The sequence below is a fragment of the Oncorhynchus kisutch genome, linkage group LG3 (assembly GCF_002021735.2).
Source record: "Oncorhynchus kisutch isolate 150728-3 linkage group LG3, Okis_V2, whole genome shotgun sequence".
NCBI lineage: Eukaryota > Metazoa > Chordata > Actinopteri > Salmoniformes > Salmonidae > Oncorhynchus > Oncorhynchus kisutch.
Window position 1 is genome coordinate 31,078,643 of NC_034176.2, and position 20,046 is coordinate 31,098,688.

Sequence of the window (20,046 nt, forward strand, 5' to 3'; positions counted from 1 at the left end):
AATAATAGTGAAGACATCAAAACTATGAAATAACACATACGGAAGCATGTAGTAACCAAAAAAAAGTGTTCAACCAAATATGTTTTATATTCTTCAAGGTAACAACCCTTTGCCTTGATGACAGTTTTGCACTCTTGGCAAAGCATGCCATTCCATGAGCACAGCATTTATTTTTCAACTTGAATCAATGAGCCCAATCAATCCTCCATGAGAACAAAATCATAAACAGAGTAGGGCTGGCTAATAAATCCTTTGTTTTGGGGTCATGCTCAGGTGAAACAATTTGGCTAATCTATACTTCCATATTTCCAAGTCCTATTCTTGAAGTTCAAGGGGTATAACATTTATTGGAATTCTGATAGACTTTGGTTAATGTAAAGATACAATTTAATCTTATATGTAGTAGAAAGCCATGGGTTAGAAGAAACCTACATAACCAACCCATAAAGTAAAATGTAACATCCATATATGGCCAGCTATGTAAACTTTAACATTGATTTATCCTGCAACAGATGAAGTTCGATTGGTAACATTGTCTTCTAATGCCCCTCAAGGGGAAAGTAATCTAAAAGTAAATGTAATCAGATCACGTTACTGATTACAATGACAGGTAACATTTAGAAAGTAACCTACCCAACCCTGTCTACTAGTGATGTAATCCTTCCCTCAAACGAGCATATGTGCACATCCCGTTAAGAATGCGGGGGAAATTAGTGAGATTATCCTTTTTATGGGTCAGACCCAAGTGTCAGGGCAGGACGAATTTGCTTCCCAACAAGAAGTGACACTTCAAAATAAGATTATAGGTCACTCTTTGTCAATATGAAATAGATAAGCCTAGTAGTTACCTCTAGTCTGGAATACAAACTAATTAGATTTTTGATTCTCTGCTAACTCGTTTTTACAGGCCAGGCCAGACAAGCCCTGCCCCATGCTTGGCTCAGCGTGCGATTTTAATATGGAAAAAGGAGGGCCTTGTTTTGATGGGAAAAATACTTGTTTCTTTGAGATAGAGACGTGTTGGTTGAGTTTTTTTGGGACCGGGATAAATCATTTTTTCTGTGTCAGACAACTCGCAGTGATCTGTTCCCCAGCATGAGCAACTCGGAAGCTGTAACCGGACTTCACCCACACACAGAACATTGGGCTTTAAAAGGAAGTTAGAAGTTTAGGCTGGAGCATGTACTTTTCTCTGGATGACAACACTTTACCACAGCACAATAAATGCACCCTGACTGTGTGGTCAGTGATTACAGGCAGACAAACATAAAACTGGATTATAAATAACTGACCCAACTGGTATATTTAAACAAAGCCAATCAATTCATTTTCATTGGGAAGAGAAGGGTGATTATCAAAGGGCTCAGATCACTGTGGACATATGCTGAACAGATGCAAATGTGGTATCATTCACAGACAGGGGTGGCTGACATCTGTGGTTAATAACATCCATTGTTTCTTGATTGGATTGGGAGGTTTCTCAAAGTCGAAAAGAAAATGCAAAGACATCAAGGCAATTCTGTAAAGCAAAGCCTGAAAGCAGTTGATCTTCATTCTTACTGGTAAATGTGCAGTTTAGTTGTCAAACTCGTTACACAAAGCAGTATTGAAAGTGTGTTCATTGACTATATGATTGCAATACAACATGAAGACAAATCCTCTATGACAGCTGATGTATCTTCAACAGTTGTTGGTCAAACAGATCATGCCAGCATTCTTTCAAAGCTGCATATTACAGTGCCTCATTGTTGACAATTCTGAAAGAGAACATTGCTGTAGAGCTGTACAATTCCTACTTTTCCCACCATTTGAGAACCAAGATGAAGACAAATGTAAAAAGTCAACCATTCATGATGCCTCATAACAGCAATGGATCTGAACTTCTTTTAGCATCAAATCAGGGTGGACATTTTATTTTCAAAATTGTTTATCATTACACAGCTATAGGAAGGAGAAGCAATTACAATTAAAAAAGAAGTGTCATGTTTTACAATAAACTGTCAAAATCAGTCTGTACATCTAAGAAATGCAAAAAATAAACTTGCACAAGTCAAAATAACTGAACCAAGGGTAAATAAAACTATAAAAAAACTAAACGTTTACCTACGAGTTGAATGAAACTGCACCAGAGTATTTCAAAAGCAGTTCTATAACCATTAATAAAAACGGAATCATAAATTAATTTCATTTTAAAAATCAAATCCTGCACTAAATGGAAAATTCAAATTGCTGTTGTTCAGTAGGGTCGGTCTCTGCGTTCCTGGCGATGGTCCCTATGAGAGAGGAAAAGCAGTAATTTAGTGTCCAACAAACATAGTAATACATGAGTATGATGAAAGCAGTCCAACATGTTCCTTTACCTCATATCCATCTTGCCTGGGGGCCCCCCCATTCCTCCTCTCCCCATTCCTCTTCCTCGGTCCATAGGCGGTCCTCCCCTGCTAGACCCTCGGAATCCCCCTCGGTCCATTCCACCACGTCCCCTGAATCCACCGCCACGGTCACCTCCCCATCCTCCACGGAAGCCTCCAGGCCCTCCTGGCCCGCCACGGTCCATCCCTCTGCCCCCACGCATCCCCATGCCACCCCTGCCTCGCTCACCACCTGAACAAAATCACACAAGACCCAGTTAAGCTTGCCACCAGACTATCGTAGACATGCACACGTTAACAGAAAGGGAAACACAAGATTATTAAACTTAGTATTCCCAGTGCACACAGAGCAAGCCCCTCCAACACCAAAGCTTTCAATTACAGTAAACAGACTGCTAAACATGGATGGTTTCATGTTTCCCCAGAGTTGACACTAATCTATACTGAACAAAAATAAACATGCAACAATTTAAGCTTTTACTGAGTTACATTTCATCAATAAATTGAAATAAACTAAATGAGCCCTAATCTATGGACTTCACATGACTGGGCAGGGGTGCAGCCATGGGTGCCCACCCACTGTGGATACCAGCCAATCAGAATGAGTTTTCCCCACGAAAGGGATTTATTACAGACAAATACTCCTCAGCAACCCACCCCCCCGTAGTTGATCCCACAGGTGGAGAAGCCGAAGGTGGAGGTCCTGGGCTGGCGTGGTCTGCGGTTTTGAGGCCGGTTAGACGTACTGCCAAAGTCTCTAAAACGACGTTGGAGGCAGCGTATGGTAGAGAAATTAACATTCAATTCTCAAGCGACATTCCTGCAGTCAACATGCCAATTGCAAGATTCCTCAAAACTCAAGACATCTGTGGCATTATGTTGTGACAAAACTGCACATTTTAAAGGGGCCTTTTATTGTCCACAGCACAAGGTGCACCTGTGTCCTGACCATGCTGTTTAATCAGCTTCTTGAAATGCCACACCTGTCAGATGGATGGATTATCTTGGCAAAGGAGAAATGCAAACTAACAGGTATAAACACATTTGAGAGAAATAAACATTTTGTGCGTATGGAACATTTCTGGGACTTATTTTAGCTCGTGAAACATGGGAACACTTTACATGTTGCGTTTATTTTTGTTCAATTTAGTACAACTGCTAAGCATTGACCCCGAAGTGCAGTTGTTAAACCGGTTTGATTTGGCTGTGTTACATTGCAAACATTAAGATATGTGAAACAGGGAAGGTAATTCAGCCCCTGTTGCTCAAATAACACAAATTGTTATAATGGTTCCTGTCTACAGTTGAACCAGGCCCTAACAATAGTGCTGCTGTGCCAGTGACCGCTGTACCTGAAGGGGGCCCAAAGCCCTCTGGTTTGGGAGCTTTGCACTGGTTACACTCCATCCTCCAGGAAAAGTTCTGGTTGCCACAGCCCCTGAGAAGGACAACCATTCAGTGATATACACAAAAACCACTACCTGTACTGTAAAGTTCATTTAAAAAAAAAAAATGGGAAAGGGAAAACTCTTTCTTGAGAGGTCCTTACTGGTTGGGGCACTCCCAGTCTCCAGCTCTCTGCTGCATGTTGCCACCTGGGCCACCTGGCCCACCTCTGCCCATACCATGTGGTCCTCCTCGTGGGACAAAACCTCCACGCTCTCCTCCACGGCCCATCATGCCTGATAACACACACCAGGGGTTGTTTCAATAGTTCATTATATTGCCATGGCAAATGTGCGGCAGCTATATATACTGAACAAAAATATAAAGACGCAACATGTAAAGTGTTGGTCCCATGTTTCATGAGTTGAAATAAAATCCTAGAAATGTTCCATACGCACAAAAAGTTTCCCAAAAATGTGTTTGCATCCATGTTAGTGAGCATTTCTCCGTTGCCAAGATAATCCATCGAACTGAAAGGTGTGTCCTACCAATAAACTGATTAAACAACGTGATCATTACACAGGTGCACCTTGCACTGGGGAAAATAAAAGTCCACTAAAATGCGCATTTGTGTCACACAACAAAATGCTACAGATGTCTCAAGTTGAGGGGGCGCGCAATTGGCATGCTGACTGCAGGAATACCCACCAGAGCTGTTACCAGATAATTTAATGTTCATTTCTCTGTCATTGGAGAATTTGGCAGTACGTCCAACCGGCATCACAACCGCAGACCACGTGTAACCATGTGGAAGTCCTAGGGCTGGCATCTGGCTTCTTCATCGACGGGATCATCGGAGACCAGCCACCCGGACAGCTGATGATCCTTTGGGTTTGCACAACCGAAAAACCGCCTCAGGGATGCTCATCGTCCTCACCAGGGTCTTGACCTGACTGCAGTTCGGCATCTTAACAGACTTCAGTGCGCTCACCGGCACGCTAGAGAAGTGTGCTCTTCACAGATGAATCATAGTTTCAATTCTACAGATGGCAGACAGCAGTGTATGGCGTTGTGTGGGCTAGCGGTTTCTGATGTCAACATTGTGAACAGAGTGCCCCATGGTGGCGGTGGGGTTACGGTATTGGGCAGGCATAATCTACGGACAATGAACAAAAATGCATTATATCGATGGCAATTTGAATGCACAGACATACCGTGACGAGATCCTGAGGCCCATTGTTGTGCCATTCATCCGCTGCCATCACCTCATGTTTCAGCAGGATAATGCACGGCCCCATGTCGCAAGGATCTGTACATAATTCCTGGAAGCTGAAAATGTACCAGTTCTTCCATGGCCTGTATACTCACCAGACATGTCACCCATTGAGCATGTTTGGGACGCTCTGGATCGACACGTACGACAGCGTGTTCCAGTTCCCACCAATATCCAGCAACTTCACACAACCATTGAAGAGGAGTGGGACAACATTCCACAATCAACAGCCTGATCAACTCTATGCGACGGAGATGTGTTACGCTGCATGGGGAAAATGGTGGTCACACCAGATACTGACTGGTTTTCTGATCCATGCCCCTACCTTTTTTATAAAGACACCTGTGACCAACTACTGCATATCTGTATTCCCAGTCATGTGAAATCCATATATTAGGGACAAATTTATTTATTTCAATTGACCAATTTCCTTATATGAACTGTACCTCAGTAAAATATTTTAAATTGTTGCATTTACATTTCTGTTCAGTGTATTTTCAGTTTTGAACAAGGGTCATTCTCAAATAAACAGTTGACTTAAATATACCTCCAGGTCCTCCACGGCCCATCATGTCACCCCTCATGGACATGCCCCCTCTCATTCCACCCATCATGGGCTTACGGCGAGCCATGGACACCTTCAGCCTCCTGCCCTGGTACTCTTTCCCTGTTGAGGTCATAAACAGAATGTAACAGGAATAAAGAGAAATGGAGAGAGAAAAGGCAAGAGTTAATGGTCATTACTAGTATTCTAAAGTACATTTCAGTGCACATCAACACGTCCTGATATGCATTCATTTGGATGGTTCAAGGGTAGAATCAGAGTAGGCTGATGCAGGTTAAAAAGGGCCAGTATGACATACCATCAAATAACTCTACAGCAGCTTTGGCAAAGGAGGGCTCCTCGTAGGACAGTGTGGCGTCTCCCTTGGGCTTCCCGGAATCATTGTCTGTGTAGATGTTGATGGCAGGCTTGCCCAACCTCCGGTTCATCTGAACAAAAGAGGAATTCATCACTCAAAAGTCAACCTACCCCACCATTAACACTTGTGCTGTTGCCATTCTTTTTGAGAACATTTTTTAGAGCATTCATTATCTGTTCAGTCATCGAATTAAAATGAGAAGAAGACAACAAAAACGCTGGCTATACATGTGTTTTATATTTTTGTTCAATGTATGTAAAGTGTTGGTCCCATGTTTCAGGAGCTGAAATAAAATAACCCAGAAACCTTTGTGCACAAATTTGTTTACATCCCCGTTAGTGATCATTTCCCCTTTTCCAAGATAATCCATCCACCTGACAGGTGTAGCATATCAAGAAGTTGATTAAACAGCATGATCGTGGACAATAAAAGTCCACTAAACTGTGCAGTTTTGTCACAACACAATGCCACAGAGGAAGCGTGCAATTGGCATGCTGACTACAGGAATCCATAGACTAGGGCCTAATTAATTTATTTTAAATTGACAGATTTCCTTATATGAACTGTAACTCAGTAAAATCTTTTAAATTGTTGCATGTTGCTCATATATTTTTTTCAGTGTACATAGGCATGTTTTGGAAGATACCAATACAACTTAATGTGTGTCTAAGTTGAGGTCCTTAGATTGAGTGTCCTCACCCTGATGGGTCCAGGGTCTTTGAAGAAGATAGCCATCTCCTCCAGAGTGGCGTTCTCTGTGAGTCCTGTGATGTAGATGGTGCTGTTCTCAGAGTCATCCTGCTCCTCAGGGCGCCCTGAACAGAGAGAACTACCATTCAAAAAAACTGACAGGAAACACTACAGCTACACTGTCCTTATTCATCTCAGATTCATAGCATAAGCCATTAAGCCAAGAAGTTGGACCAAGATCAACGAAACAAAGCCTTTCAGGCAGGTACAAACCAGTAAGATAAACGTTCAAAGATTAGCAATTGCTCCGTCAATGCTTCTGATCTATGATACAAGTGTTGGTCATTTAGTATCTGCTTACCCATGTTACGCACTGCCCCGTTGTTCATGGGTCCTGTTTGCCATCAGGCGAGGGGGAGAAAAAAAAGAGCCAAAGTCAGTTTGTGTCACTCAAGTCCTCTGCTAAACTGCTGAAGAGTATTTGAAGTGATAACACAAGACACAGTCCTCCAGAACACAGGTGTCAGACGTTTTTGAAAATATATTGATCATGACGTAAATAAAAACCTCAGACCCGTTTGTATAAAAATGTGTGCCATAAGAAAATGTCCTAAGAAACCACATAATATTAACCCCCAAAAATACCAGGGGTTTGGCTCCATGAAATTGTAAATGCAAAACCATTTTTCAAAACTGACATTTCTTGGCAGCAGTCATTTGTCATTAATATGTCATTGTGAAATAAGAGTACCTTGCTCTTCAAGGTTACCTTAGGCAGTGAGTGATATAAACCAGAGTAAAAAGTACCCCTTTCCAAACAGATGTCTCAGACATTTAAACTGGACCCCCTTCTATTTCCATCCATTCTAATAGCCACCTATATATTTGGCTACCCCCCCAAAAAACGCTGCACACACCAACGTAAGGGCTTAGGTAAATGCTCTGCGCGTACATGCTCTAGTAGGTAAAGGTCTGGAGTGGACAAGCCAGTGTAATACTCGTTAACTTACCACCGGGCTTATTGAAGCCACCTCTGTCTCCAGCGACGCTATGGGGGAATAAATGGAGATATGAAGGCGATTTCCCTTTTAACAGCCACTTCCATGCATGGAGCCCCATGGCTCGTTTGGGGAGGTTGAAGGAAACAGTTCTGACTAGTTCATTTAACAACCCCCAACATGCCTACACAGTCTATGCAATCCAGTTAATGGGAATGAAGGAATTAACAGCAACTATATGGCATCATTCCTTTACTAGAAGGATTCTTAATGACAGCATTTGATAGCAGATACTGGCTAGTTTGGAGCTAGCTGAGGGGTGTTAAATCGCTACCTTTGGGGAAATATGGGACAGAATCCCAGGAATTTGTTACAAAGGAAACCTTTTTAGATGCATTCCATATGCAGTTTAATAATGACTAGCCTGGAGATACTATACTGACAAGAGATAACTTACAGATACAGTTAAATACGTGGAAAGCTAGTGCATTATGTCCAATTTACAGTTGAAGCAAATGCCTATACGAGTTAAAACAAATGGTTGACGTTGTCAAATGCAATGCATCTGAAATATTAAACAAAAAACAGGTGATTACAGTCACCTTTGAAATTAAAACCAAAAACACACCATCCATATACATTATTTTACAAAAACATGAATTGAAGTTAAAACAATTCTAATAAATACAGAATTTAAACTTGACCATGTTACAATGTTGAAGTAATGATTTTACTATACAAATTTAATTATCATTTTAAAGAGTTTCCCAGCATGCTTTAGACAGCACCATCCTCATCTCTTGGATTTAAGGCAGAACCCAAATCTCTGTGGTTTAACCCCTTCGGTTGTTTAAGCTGCCGGCTCTGTATTGAGTACAGGTACTTTATAGAATATAGATGGGTTTACATGGCTCTCACTGTTACCTGTAGCGTAAATGTGACAAAGCATGTTAAAAAGGTGTTCATTTGATTAAACAAAACATTTGTAATCCAAACCACATTTTTAAAACTAAAACACATAAGGGGCTGGTTTCCCCAGACACAGATGAAGCGTAGTCCAAAGACTAAAAAGCATTCTGTGCATTATTTTTAGTCTAGGACTAGGCTTACCCTGGGAAACCGGACCCAAAACATTTTGCCCTAAAAGCTATAATGTATGAAAAAGTCAAACAGGAGTTACATATGAATGCCAAATGATATTTTTTTCCCTTTACCCTTTTTCGTGGTATCCAATTGGTAGTTAGTCTTGTCTCATCGCTGCAACTCCCGCACGGACTCGGGAGAGGCAAAAGCCGAGAGCCGTGCGTCCTCCGAAACACAACCCAACCAAGCCGCACTGCTTCTTGACACAATGCCGCTTAACCCAGAAGCCAGCCGCACCAATGTATCGGAGAAAACACCGTACACCTGGCGACCAGTGTCAGCATGCACTGTGCCTGGCCCGTCACATGAGTCGCTAGTGAGCGATGGGACAAGGACATCCCTGCCGGCCAAACCCTCCCCTAACCCGAACGACGCTGGGCCAATTGTGCGCCGCCCCATGGGTCTCCCAGTCGCGGCCGGCTGCGACAGAGCCTGGACTCGAACCCAGAATCTCTAGTGGCACAGCTAGCACCACGATACAGGGCCTTAGACCACTGCACCACTCGGGAGGCCCATGCCACATTTCTTGACTGCTTTAAGCAATGTTAACAGAGAAAAAAAGGCCACTTTCAACTTGAAAATATGACAAAATCAATTGAGGTTAAGAAATGTGACGTGTCATGTAATTAATAAAAGACTGTGCTGTAGACAAAGGTGGAATTATTCACTTTGATCCTCTCTTTAGGGAAAGCACGTAGCCATGTACTGAATAATATTAATATAATACAAGCCTAGAGCAAAACATAATTGAACATACGAGTCTGGTGTGACCTAGTGAACATGCGCCAATTCTTTATTTTTTTTTCTTGTTCCAGGGATATTACCTTCAGCTGTCTGATACTCAATGGGATCAACCTCACCTCAAACTCTATAATGAAAACATAGGTGCCACCATAATGCCCAGAAAGCTTGAACAATACATGTAAGGCTCCAGGTTGCCAGTTTAGTACCAATAACCTACAAGGGGGATAACCTTAGTTCTGCATGGATGTATCCCGTAGAAATGTACTTTATCGGTTTTCCAGGGAAAAACTCCAAATCCCAAATGTGCATTAACCTCAGCTTAGTTTGGAATTAAACTCCTTGGTATAGCCAATCAATGTGTCTTGCTTATTAAACAAACTAAAGTTATTTTAGAAGATCTGCCCCTGGGGGTCATGAGCCAAAAAGGGCCCCCGAAATATTGTCCAAAATTAGCGAATTGGACAGAAAAAGGGCACACCCCCAAACACCAATGAGAAAAAGCTTGTCTTGTATTGCAATGGTTTGTTAGCTTAAAACTAAGGATTTTGTGGTTTCAAGATGCAAGTAATTGATATGACAACACAAGCCAAAATTTGAGGTAAATTAGTTAGCAACTAAACTTCCATAGTGCACACTCCCAAATACCTTCTGGGTCAGCTTTTTAAAAAGAAAATCAGAGTTAGATTAAATAGGTAAATTTTTATACCATATTAAAATGTATTTAACCTCAGAGCAATCATTTAAAAAGGTGCGGTGTGCCCACCAAATCATTGAAACCTGCAGCAGTAACCCTGAAGCCTTGTAAATAGATGGACAATAATCAATGCTATAGATTATATACACCTGTAAAGCTGTGGTACAGCAAAAAGGGATGTCTGATTGAATAGTTTACAACTCCAGCTTTCTGTTCACAAATGTCAGTCCCAGCTCTTTGTTTCATGAAATCATATTCCTTCTTACCTTTGGCCACTGTATGGCAGGGCTAAGAGTTTGTACCCACAAATGGAGGGTCCCTTCATGATACTTTTTGTAGGCATTAGATATTTGATCCTACACAAAGTAAACAGTGACTTTCCCCACTAATAAAAGAGATGACTATTTTACCTTTGTAGGGTTATAACTTGACCCAATTAATGTTTAAGGGGAACTTCAAACTCAGCCCTGCTCAGCCTGGCCGCAGCACCTGCAAGAATGGATGGAAGTTATGTTGAGCAATAAGGAGAGTGACTTACCCCATGCCTCCACGGCCCATGCCCCCACGTCCCCTGCCACCGTGCATCATGCCGCCCCTGTCATAGCCATCCCTGGGTGGCCCACGGCTCTCCCCTGCCCCTGGGAACCTAGCAGGGTCAGAGCCAGAGTAGCCAGAGCTGCCTCTGCCCTCCTGTCCATAGTTATCTACAGAATAACATGAGGATTAGCGGAAATGCCCTTGTGTGAAAATGAATGAACATCAACATGACTAAGACAATAACTAGCAGGTAGGCCTATTGCAATGCTTGTGTGTGTGTTAAAATAACAGGGGAGACCATTTGTCTTACTGTAATGGCTTGACTGGTTGTAACCACTTTGAGGCCCACTTTGTTGTCCATACTGGCTGCCTGCAGGCTGCCCGTAGGAACCTGAGGCCTGAGGAGGGTAGGCCGCGGCAGGGGCCTGTTGCTGCTGAGGTGGGGGCTGCTGCTGCTGGTACCCACTCTGCTGCTGCCCATAGCTTCCCTGCTGGGCCTGGTACCCACTCTGCTGCGCGGCATATCCCCCTGGTTGGGAGTAGCTGCTCTGGCTGTAGCCAGCTGGCTGGCTGCTGGCATTATAACTGAAGTGGTTAGGGACGGGCAGGGACTGAATAGGTCATAAAGAGTGCTCCACAACTATATGTTTCTTATGGGTTGACAGCTGCAACTTGTCTTCCACTGCGTACAAGCTAAAATCAAGAAACATCAACAAAATAGTGTAACATTCACTGCATCACTACCACCATTACACCCATGTCCTAATGTGAGACTAGTTAGCCTACCTGGGAGGTGCAGTGGAAGCAGCCTGCTGGCTGTAGCCAGCGTAGGCAGACTGGGCTGCATAGCCTGGCTGGGAGCCATAGGAAGGCTGAGAGGCAGCAGGAGCAGCAGCAGGAGCACTCTCATATCCACTGGCTCCATAACCTGCGGCAGGCTGGGAGTAGCCATGGGCACTGGGCTGGGCAGCAGGGTACCCAGCTGTGGTCAAACAGGAAATGGTTTAATTGAAGAAGGTGTAGATGGATCATTCCAGGTACAACCCAGTTAGGATTTTAGATCACACTATAACCACTCTGGACTTCTACAACCCGACAAAGCAGCACTGATGAAGAATATTAAATGGCACACAAGAATACCATTGTGTTATTAAAAGTGTGTTAGAATTAGTGTTAGATATCGGTAGATGAAGTCATGATGCAGGAGGAATAAATATTGTCAAAGAAATCTCTCTTCTCCAGGGTTCAACTAGTCTACTCACAATACTATAGTCTACTACACATGATGCGAAATATATTACATGGATCTATCCAGCCAGCCATTGAACACTTTGTATAGACTTAGCCTAAGTGGCATGAAATGGATAGAGATGAAAAGTAATCTGTGTCGAACCTGTTTTATTCCCAGCTGTAACATGAAAGCAAGAGGAGAAAAGTTCACAGTTCAAAAATGGTGACTTGGGTTGAAAATGGTCCTTTAAGGTACTCAAAGCACATTTGCAGTAATATAAATACAGGATTAACATTACATGTGGTCAATGGTTAGAGGCATGATGGACAATTCTCATTCCCTTCCACCAAAATTACTTTTGGCCTATCATTTGATCAGTTTGAAACTGACCTGGTGCTGGTTGCCCATAGGAGGAACCATACTGCTGCGCATAGCCGCCAGCAGAGGGTGCTGCCTGAGAGTATCCGGTCTCAGCTGCAGCAGGCTGGGCGTAGGACCCATATCCTTGCTGGCTATAACCCTGCTGAAATACAAAATATTATTTTATAGACCGATAGATAATGACAAGTACCTTGGGAAAGATGGCAAGCTGTCCTGTGCTTCAGTTCAAACTGTATGCAAACATGGAATGAGATCAATGCAGTATTGTGGGTATCTGCAGGTATGTGTAGTTCATAAATGGCCTTGTCTAAATATAAAACTCACCTGGGCAGATTGTCCATAGCCCTGTGAGGGCTGAGCAGCATAGGAGCCATATCTGCAGGGACACAAGATCAATCATTCATCTCGTTTCTGTAGATCATAATTAATTGTATCAAATAACACAAACACCCATTCCCCTGGATTCATTAGCACACAACCTGCATGTAGAAAGACTTACCCCTGCTGGGCACCGGCCTGGTTGTAGGAACTGTAATCTGTAAAAGAATATTACAAAATAAATTACTAGTCTAACATTCAACAACAGTCCTACAGGCTAGTACAGTATCAAAATCCACTTTGGACTCATGAAACTACTCATGTTCACTGGGCAATAATCTTGTGTAGACCCTCGGCAGTGCCAACCAGGCCAGGCCACACAATGGGAAAATCTTTCAAGTTCAACCGTCCTTGAAAAGAGACAAAGCATTCCTGCTATTCAACTCTAGCAAGGACTGACTGGTGATAGTTGTTTGCCGTTGTTATGTTGTGGGGGTCATCACGCCTTGGCTTGCGGTAGTTGGCTAGCTAGCTACCTTTATTTAAACTATCTACACAAATTGGCCAACAAAGAAACAAAAATGTGGCTAGATTAGCAAGGCTGTACGGAAAGGCATACACTAGCACAAACAGAGATCCTATTAAATTACTAGAGGAGCTATATCATGAAACCTCAAAGTCCCAGAATGGGGAGAAAACGGCAGCAGATGAAAGGTTAAAACAACGGCATACTAATATCCCATAACTCTTTGCAACAGTGGGACCAGCTATGCTGGTTAGCAATGGCGCTGATTCCAGATGTGGAACAATGCCGTCTTAACCTGCATTTTTTTTGACCAGACCCATGTTGAAGATGGAAAAATTAAGACAACAGTGTCACAATAATGCAGAGGTTCTACCACTCTGAATCAACCACGGGACCAGCTCAAGCATTGTAGCTAACGCTGCCTAGGTAAAAGGCAAGCGGTCTGAAGCAGATCATAAGGTTGGTGAAAAAAATAGCATTTTAAGCTAAAGCCAGAAAAAAGACAACTGCCTGCTAGCTAACTTTTAGGTTGAAGATTACAAGGTTAAGACAACAGGGTTACAATATTCCATAACCCATTGCAATTCAAGGGACCAGCGTCGCTAGTAGTAATATTTACGCACACAGAGTATCAATCAAAAGTTTGGACACCTACACATTCAAAGGGGTTTTTTCTCATAAAAAATGACTTTCTACATTGCAGAATAATAGTGAAGACATCAAAACAATGAACAAATATGGAAAACTAAATATATTTTAGATTCTTCAAATAGCCCCCCTTTGCCTTGATGACAGCGTTGCACACTCTTGGCATTCTTTCAATCAGCTTCATGGGGTAGTCACCCGGAATGCATTTCAATTAACAGGTGTGCCTTCTTCAAAGTTAATTTGCAGAATTTCTTTCCTTAAGGCATTTGAGTCAATCAGTTAAGCTGTGACATGGTAGGGGTGGTATACAGAAGATAGCCCTATTTGGTAAAAGACCATCCATATTATGGCAAGAACAGCTCAAATAAGCAAAGAGAAACAGTCCATCATTACTTCAAGACATGAAGGCCAGTCAAACCGGAAAACGTCAAGCACTTTGAAAGTTTCTTCAAGTGCCGTTGCAAAAAGCATCAAGCACTATGGTGAAACTGGCTCTCATGAGGACCACCACAGGAAAGGAAGACCCAGAGTTACCTCTGCTACAGAGGACAAGTTCATTGGAGTTACCAGCCTCAGAAATTGCAGCCCAAATAAATGATTCCGAGTTCAAGCAACAGACATCTCAACATCAACTGTTCAAAGGAGACTGCATGAATCAGGCCTTCATGGTCAAATTGCTGCAAAGAAACCACTACTAAAAGACACCAATAATAAGAAGAGACACTTGCTCGGGCCAAGAAACACAAGCAATGGACAACAGACCGGTGGATATCTGTTCTTTGGACTGATGAGTCCAAATTAGAGGTTGACTGATTAATCGGAATGGCTGATTAAATAGGGCCGATTTCAAGTTCTCTTAATCATAAATCGGTATTTTTGGACACCGATTTGGCAAAAAAAAATTCTTACACCTTTATTTAACTAGGCAAGTCAGTTAAGAACACATTCTTATTTTCAATGAAGGCCGAGGAATGGTGGGTTAACTGCCTTGTTCAGGGGCAAAGCAACATATTTTTACCTTGTCAGCTTGGGGATTCGTTTTTGCAACCTTCCGGTTACTAGTCCAACGCTCTAACCACCTGCCTTACATTGCACTCCACGAGGAGCCTGCATGGCAGGCTGACTACCTGTTGCGCGAGGGCAGCTAGAAGCCAAGGTAAGTTGCTAGCTAGCATTAAACTTCTTATAAAAAACTCTTATTAACATAATCACTAGGTAACTACACATGGTTGATATTACTAGTTTATCTAGCGTGTCCTGCGTTGCATATAATCGATGCGGTGCCTGTTAATTTCTCATTGAATCACAGCCTACTTCGCCAAACGGGTGATGATTTAACACTGTCGTTGCACCAAAACTAACCATAAACATTGTCACTTCACTTGCGTTCCCATGCAAGCAGTCAGGGTATATGCAGCAGTTTGGGCCGCCTGGCTCGTTGCGAACTGTGTGAATTCCATTTATTCCTAACAAAGACCATGATTAATTTGCCAGAATGATGACATAACATACAGAACAGTTCCGTATTTCACTGAAAGAATAAACGTTTTGTTTTCAAAATGATAGTTTCCGTATTCGACCATATCAATGATCAAAGGCTCGTATTTCTGTGTGTTATTATGTTATATTTAAGTCTATGATATGATATTTGATAGAGCAGTCTGACTGAGCGATAGTAGGCAGCAGCAGGCTCGTAAGCGTTCAAACAGCACTCTCGTGCGTTTGCCAGCAGCTCTTCGCAATGCTTCAAGCATTGAGCTGTTTATGACTTCAAGCCTATCAACTCCCGAGATTGGGCAGGTATAACCGATGTGAAATGGCTAGCTAATTAGAGGGGTGCGCGCTAATAGCGTTTCAAACGTCACTCTCTCTGAGACTTGGAGTAGTTGTTCCCCTTGCTCTGCAAGGGCCGCAGCTTTTTGTGGAGCGATGTGTAACGATGCTTTGAGGGAGGATGTTGTCGATGTGTTCCTGGGTCGAGCCCAGGTAGGGGCGAGGAGAGGGACAGAAGCTATACTTTTACACTGGCAATACTAAAGTGCCTATAAGAACATCCAATAGTCAAAGGTATATGAAATACAAATGGTAGAGAGAAATAGTCCTATAATAACTACAACCTAAAACTTCTAAACTGGGAATATCAAAGACTTAAGTTAAAAGGAACCACCAGCTTTCATATGTTCTGAGCAAGGAACTTAAACGTTAGCTTTTTAACATGGCACATTTTGCACTTACTTTCTTCTCCAACACTTGGTTCTCCCATCTCCACAGAGGAACTCTAGAGCTCGGTCAGAGTGACCATTGGGTTCTCTGTCACCTCCCTGACCAAGGCCCTTCTCCACCGATTGCTCATTTTGTCCAGGTGGCCAGCTCTAGGAATAGTCTTGGTGTGTTTGCTTTGTCATTATGAGGTTGTGCGTATTCCGAGGGAACTTTTTCTTATATCCATTTAAGAATAACGCTGTAACGTAACAAAATGTGTAAAAGCTCAAAGGGTATGAATACTTTCCAAATGCAATGCATGTGTTTGTATTTGGGATGCACGATATGAGCTAAAAAAAAGCCAACATCGGTATTGGCCCGATATCTAGTTTAACGCTGATGTTAAAAATGTCAAAGCTACCGCGCATACCTATATAACGTAGGTACAGGACGTAATGACGCCAAATAAAATTGTGTGCTACACGTGCAACAGCATTCCTAACCTAGCCCACAATGTCTGATGTGTGGATCAAGCAGTCAACAAGTCGAGCAGTCATTTAAAAGAGTAAGAAAATTTCAGCGAAACAACTCAAAAGGCAAAATCCATTAAAGCCAAGATAATGGAATTCATTGCCCTTGACAATCAACCGTTCTCTGTCGTGGATGTTGGCTTTTGCCGACTGGTCGAGCACCAGTGCACACTATCAAGTACGCTATTTTTCAGATGTTGCCCTACCGGGGATACACAGTAATAGCATCACTGCTATTAGCTTCACGACCGGTTTTGGGTCTTTGCGTGCCAAAAAAATACAGTAGCACTGTCAAAGCTGTACAAAAGTCTGCAAAAAAGCAAACACCGGCCACGAACGATGGGTTTACAATACCGCGTAATAAAGCATGATTTGTTCGACCACAACTTCTGGGGTAGCTAGCTTTAGCTTGGTACCTAGCTAGCAACAATACAACAAGCCTGAAAACAATGAACAGTAGAAACTGCAGTCATTTTCATTATTCTTAGCAATTATTTAGGAATCCTTGTGAATAAGTATTAGCTAGGTAGCCAACTGAACCTCAGTTCATGAAAATAAATGGCTAGCCAGCTACTTAACCCTGTTGCCCAAAGCTAACGTTATAAGCTGCCAGCTAGCTTCACCCGGCTAGTGACGCTCGATCAGACCGGGTTATTTGTTGTGAAGCTGGCCACAGTAAGGATGAGGCACAATCGTGGAATTTGCAGTATGCCTTCAAAATTAAAGTATGAAATTGACAGTGATGCAAATGAATACAAATAGTAGATTTGTGCCGTACTTTTATTTTGAAAGCTAAACCCAAAGTCCACTATTGTGGCTATTTTCACATAGATAGGTTAGCTAGCATCATAGCATACATATCGGTAAATGGTTGTGACATATGAAATACGTGTGATAGCATAATCAATGTGTAATTGTGTAAAAAAAAATGTATGAACGCATTAAATTATTATTTGACGTGAAGTCATATTCAGGCCCCGGTTGGTCAACAAGCTTAGACGACACGTCAGTGTTATTTGGCGTGTATCTTTTTTGACACGCAAAGATCGATATGGCGCTCCATAGAAATCCTGGTTGAGAATGAAACTGAACAACGAAACAGCACAGCAAGTAAATGAAATTGGTTTTGATTATGTTTTACTGGTAATGGGGAAATACGTAAATGCCAACAAAATAACTTATTGGTCAGTGTGTGTGTGTGTGTGTGTGTAACCTTTATTTAACTAGGCAAGCCAGTTAAGAACAAATTCTTATTTACAATGACAGCCCGGATGACACTGGGCCAATTGTGCGCCGCCCTATGGTACTCCCAATCACGGCCGGATGTGATACAGCCTAGATTCGAACCAGGCCTCTTGCACTGAAATGCAGTGCATTAGACGGCTGCATTTATGTGTGTGTGTTAACTATTTAACTGTGCTAGAATGCTTAAAGGGCCGCTAAAAAAAATTTGCAAGGAAAATATTGGATATCGGTACAGGCCAAAAATGCCATATAGGTGCATCTGCGGTTTATATACATAATATTTTCTTTACACTCAAGATCACAGGAGGCTGCTGAGGGGACAGCGGTTCATAATAAATGGCCTGAACGGAAGAAATGGAATGGCATCAAACACCTGGAAACCATGTTTGACACCATTATACTCAAGTCAATTAAGATGCCCCCAACCTCCTGTGCTCCAGATACAAACAATGACTACATCTCATCTGCCCAGACCCACATGCTCACAACCATCCTTAGTGCCTGCATTATTGTTTGCTACTTGGCCTTAAATTGTACTAATTTGTTTTCCTTGGTCTCCCATGCTATTTCAATAATAAATAACTTGTGTCAATGATGGCAGATTGATTGACTTCCAAGTTTGTTTTTGTTAACACGTTTTTTGGTGAGTGATGAGAAGAGAATCATCCAGCCAATTGGCTACCTCACTACATATGCCATGTCTTGAAATATACAGACAGGCAGATTAAAAGTCTACATTGTAATACTTCCGACAGCCAACTTTCTAGCCCCGCCCACAAATTCATAGCATTCCCAGAAAGTATGGATTATTGAGGCAATACTTTTACACTTAAGACATGACTGTAGAATTTCTGAATTTGGTCTCTTGTCAAATACATTCTAACATTAATTTATACTGGATTAAACATACATTTTTGTTAATTATTTTTGTTAGTTATGCACCAAATTTCCCTCCGTCTTGTGTAAACATCAATTATTTTAAAGTCTTGGTTGCAAGTTTAAATTAAAAAAAATTCTAAGGGCGCTAACATTAGTAGTTATCAATGGCGCGTGACAGGAAGTAAAAGCAGGAAGTGTACACTTCAATCGGTGCTGCGATTTTTTAAATTCAACTCATCTGACAATACAAAAAATAAATTCCATTGCATGAGACATCTGTTAGCATCATTTACATTTAAATTTTACGTTAACAAGGCAATCCAGTCGATAGGACATTCCAAATTATTTTGGAAAGTGCATCAAAATTACCAGCCGCCATTGCGAGCGTACCCATGAGTTGACCAGTCAAATATCCTGGGTTAGAGTTTCCAATCCTGTTTTACTCACTTTCTATATTTCTATGGTCCTATCATCAACTGATTTCAGACAGTGTGTGGAGCGACGGTATCATTTGAATAGAATGTTGGCAATTAATTTGAAACATTATGGATTAATTAATCTACAACTGGCTAACGAACGTTAGCTAACAAAGATACAGTGCAGATAACATTACATTTTTAAAATGCATGATTTCACACAATCATATGTCTGAGAAACAATGGTTGACTAAGTTCCTGACCAAAATGGCTGACCTTTAGAGCATCATAAGAGTCGTGTCGGTCCTAGAATTCAAATTCGGCAGATGCACGTGTGTGGTCAGAGTTTGTGTCCCTCCGCCCGGCATCATGGCTAGATAAGGCCTACTGCCCTAGATTCTACATTAGCCAACGTCAACTAACGAAGTAAACTCGTTCATTCACCATTCTCCGGCTGGCCGATTAAACTCAACCCAATTATTTAAATCGAAGAGTTTCGTAAACTAGGCCAACGTTGGCAAACGCAACGCGTTAGCTAACTAGCTAGCTACCGGCTACTGAACATATATAAACGTTCGCATTATACGTACATATTAGATTAAAACACATACATTTGATGTAACTATTGATAAATATGCAAATGTATTTACATGGTCGATAATATCTAAAGGATTCATGCAAAATTACACAATAAAATAGACCGAGAACGAAACCCACCAGGTGCTGACGCCATCTTCGTTTCGTCTGATGTTGGCGCATGCGCGTAAACGAGTGGATGGGATGAACTTGTGCTGCGTTGAAAAAAACGGGGAACTCCGGAAAAAAAACGAGCTCCGAATTGGAAAAATCGATTTGAATCGTCGTCCAACTCAGAATTCCAACTCGGGAACTCGGGCTTCTTTCTAGAGGT

At 42.0% G+C, this 20,046-nt stretch overlaps 1 protein-coding gene across 14 annotated transcripts; it reads right to left on the reverse strand.

Moving 5' to 3' along the window:
* Positions 1 to 1,304: 1,304 nt before the first annotated feature.
* LOC109880418 (RNA-binding protein EWS) lies at positions 1,305 to 19,945 on the reverse strand. 14 transcript variants are annotated; one of them, XM_020472643.2, is made up of 17 exons: positions 19,854 to 19,945; positions 12,872 to 12,908; positions 12,697 to 12,748; positions 12,382 to 12,511; positions 12,154 to 12,168; positions 11,547 to 11,742; positions 11,071 to 11,330; positions 10,762 to 10,927; positions 7,655 to 7,692; positions 7,006 to 7,038; positions 6,654 to 6,769; positions 5,895 to 6,024; positions 5,579 to 5,698; positions 3,922 to 4,054; positions 3,725 to 3,810; positions 2,361 to 2,604; positions 1,305 to 2,273 (listed from the first exon to the last, which is right to left on the reverse strand). In XM_020472643.2, exons 1-17 carry the CDS (start codon positions 19,867 to 19,869, stop codon positions 2,237 to 2,239), a joined length of 1,809 nt encoding a protein of 602 aa, XP_020328232.1. In that variant the 5' UTR covers positions 19,870 to 19,945; the 3' UTR covers positions 1,305 to 2,236. The 14 variants fall into 14 exon arrangements, with proteins under 14 accessions (XP_020328232.1, XP_020328224.1, XP_020328217.1 ...); XM_020472635.2 differs by having other exon boundaries at positions 11,071 to 11,333; XM_020472628.2 differs by having other exon boundaries at positions 12,382 to 12,514.
* Between the last annotated feature and the right edge of the window lie 101 nt (positions 19,946 to 20,046).